Below are 3,136 nucleotides of genomic sequence, written 5' to 3' on the forward strand. Positions count from 1 at the left end.
GTATATGCTAGAATCCATTGGCAGCATTCTTGAGATCTGAAAAGTCTAAACCTTGTCTGTGGTATTCCGAATAGGATCTGGAATGGATGACTGTGACGAGCTTCAAACTCGCGACTGTAGGGCGTAGTGGCAGATGCAAAAGAATAGTAAATCCTATTCCTACACGATCGAGAACCAACATCTGATTTGCCATACGATATCTGTGCATGGTATTTTTCATCCGAGACGAGAAATTTGACAGTTGATTAGCCGTACAGAAATCGTAGAGGACCATTTTCACTGAGAGGACGGGAAGTAGCCATTGACAACGGTGACACCCAACACACAGCTTGCCATAGAAAGGAGTATAAAGGATTGGATGAAGGCAATAGGAAAGCAGAGATTCAGAAGGAACAACGCATCTCCATACGCTTATCTGAAATTCCCACCAATGAATTACATAAGTATCTCTATCTTTATATTTCTTTATCTTTTAATTATCAAAACTTTATAACCATTTGAATCCGCCTGACTGAGACTTACAAGATAACCATAGCTTGCTTGAAGTCGACAATCTCCGTGAGATCGACCCTTACTCACGTAAGGTTTATTACTTGGACGACCCAGTGCACTTGCTGGTTAGTTGTGCGAAGTTGTGAAAAAGAGTTGAGATTACAATTAAGCGTACCAAGTTGTTGGCGCCATTGAGATCACAATTTCATACACCACTCTTCCAACTGAGTCTTTAATTCTGCCAGCTCTATCAGAGCCATCCTATACGGCACAATCGACACTGGTCCGGCTCCTGACACCAATTCAATCGCAAAATCAATCTCCCTTTGGGGTGGGAACTCAAGAATATCTTCCGGAAACACTTCCGAAAACACTTTTGGAAATTCTCTAACTATCGAGATTTGATCTAACTTCTGATTATCACCTAACGTATTCGCAGTCAACAGTATATAACCCTGATACTCTTCCCCACTACAGTGCACTATTACAGAGTTCAGGTAATAACCCTTAGCTATCACTGCTCCATTTTCTCCTTTCGGCATAAACTGAATTGACCGCTCAAAGCAATCCAATAAAACTCGGTTCTTTGACAACCAATCAAACCCTAAAATCATCTCCAACCCAACCATTGGTAAGCAAATCAAGTCATGCACGAAGTCTCTACCCTCAAGCTTGAAACCTACTTGCCTACAACCTGACCAAGTCATAACCGTCTGATGCGGAGTATGTACATGCAATTCAAATGCTAATTCCGACACTTTCAAGCCTAGCTCCTCAACTTTGTCAAATAAAATAAATGAATGAGAAGCTCCAGTATCATATAATGCAACTAAGGTTTTATCACCAATTAAACAGTTACGTCTCATTAGAGGATTCACCTTAGTAGCATCCTTGGCATTCACATCATATACTCGCCTTTGGTGTTGACTCTGACCTACATTTGGGTTCTTCCCACGAGTGCAATCCCTTGCAATATGACCAGGCAAACCACAGTTAAAGCAACCACCTATACCAATCTTGCAAAAGTCATATGGATGAAAACATCCACAACGATCACAAGCTAAATCTGGAGAAATGTTACTCTGATTCCCTCTCCCTTTGCCACGCTGGAACTGATCATAAGTGTTCTTTTTGAAGCCTCCTTGACCTTGAGGTGCATGTCCTTTTTTTGAAATTCTGACCCCTTGGCTGAAAGTACTTGCCACGTCCACGACTATTGTTTCCTCTATGAGTGTCCCTTGATGAGGCTACTATCTTTGCATATTCTTTAATGACTCTCTCCTTGTTCACAAGATTGGAGAAGATCCGAATCTCCAAAGGAGCCACAGCAGTCATAATGTTATCCTTCAAGCTCCTTTGATACTTAATGCATTTCCAACTATCATAGGTCTCCGAGGTACTCTGACACACCCTAGAGAACCTATAAAGCTCCTCAAATCGGCTAGTATAGTCCGCCACAGACAAGGAACCTTCCTTCAACTGCATTAGTTTCATCTCTTTTGCTTCCCTTGCAGATTCAGGAAAGTACTTCTTATAGAAAGCCGTTTGGAATACATCCCAAGGGATATTGGCATTCTGAAGCTGTAGCAAGCGGCATTCTCCTTGCCACCAATCTTGAGCCTCTCCCAAAAGCTTATACGCAGCAAACTCTACATACTGGTTGTTCAGAACATGCTGTGGTTGTAAAGTACGCTCCATAGCCTAGAACCAATTATTCGCTTGCGTAGGATTGGTTAAACCTCTGAAACTTGGAGGATGAACCTTGAGAAAAGTAGCCAAGGTCATCGGAGCACCTCCCATGTTATCACCATTTCCTTCCGCATTATCATTCCCATTTTTGTCTCTGTTTCCATTTCCAATAGGTTGGCCTAACCTCTGCACAGCTTGTAGAGTCCCAGCAGCATTCGCCTCTATAGTGTTCGCAAGATTCACCATTACCGCCATGAACTCAACATGGTTATCAGCCGGTTGCTCATTTCTACTCTTTGCTCATGAACGTGTACGACCTTGTCAGCGAGTGGCCATTAAGGTTCCTGTCTACACCAAACAATCGATATCAAGGTGATCATTCTCAATATCAAAAGCCTAGTGCTTCAATTATCCCAAAAGGCACTCACAAACATGCATGCTATGCAATATCAATGAGATAACCTAAATAGCATCAAAGAAAAAGACACAGATTTATGCATTGAGCAAAATCGGTCCATCCCTCAGGCTCACGAGAACGAACCACTCTGATACCACTAAATGTAATACCCTAATTATCCTAAGATTTACCTCGCATTGTAAAGCAAAAGTTAATCAAAAGTTACGACAATTCTAAGGCATACACATATTATATACCGAAGAGGTAATATATTCTAGAAGCCCGATGAAGGATACAACTCAAAAATATGATTTAAAAGTGCAAAACGTACTCACAAAGCTACAAACTTAACGCACAAGATATAGATATAATATAACAAAATATCAGAGTATAGTAGTATAAAGATCTAGCAACGGCTCGCGGAGTTTAAGCCGGCTAGCTATATACAGACAATACAGAATTCTGAAAGTTAAAACAGCATATAAAAGTTTTCCTCTCAAAATAAGCCTCTAGGCAAAAGTAAATACAAAAGATGAGAAAACTAAGCAAAATAATCAA

At 40.8% G+C, this 3,136-nt stretch overlaps 1 protein-coding gene across 1 annotated transcript; it reads right to left on the reverse strand.

Moving 5' to 3' along the window:
- Positions 1 to 689: 689 nt before the first annotated feature.
- On the reverse strand, positions 690 to 2,427 carry LOC107472142 (uncharacterized). Its single transcript, XM_016091695.1, has 3 exons — positions 2,254 to 2,427; positions 1,674 to 2,166; positions 690 to 1,498 (listed from the first exon to the last, which is right to left on the reverse strand). Exons 1-3 carry the CDS (start codon positions 2,425 to 2,427, stop codon positions 690 to 692), a joined length of 1,476 nt encoding a protein of 491 aa, XP_015947181.1.
- Positions 2,428 to 3,136: the final 709 nt, after the last annotated feature.

This window comes from Arachis duranensis, unplaced genomic scaffold (genome assembly GCF_000817695.3).
Source record: "Arachis duranensis cultivar V14167 unplaced genomic scaffold, aradu.V14167.gnm2.J7QH unplaced_Scaffold_109579, whole genome shotgun sequence".
NCBI lineage: Eukaryota > Viridiplantae > Streptophyta > Magnoliopsida > Fabales > Fabaceae > Arachis > Arachis duranensis.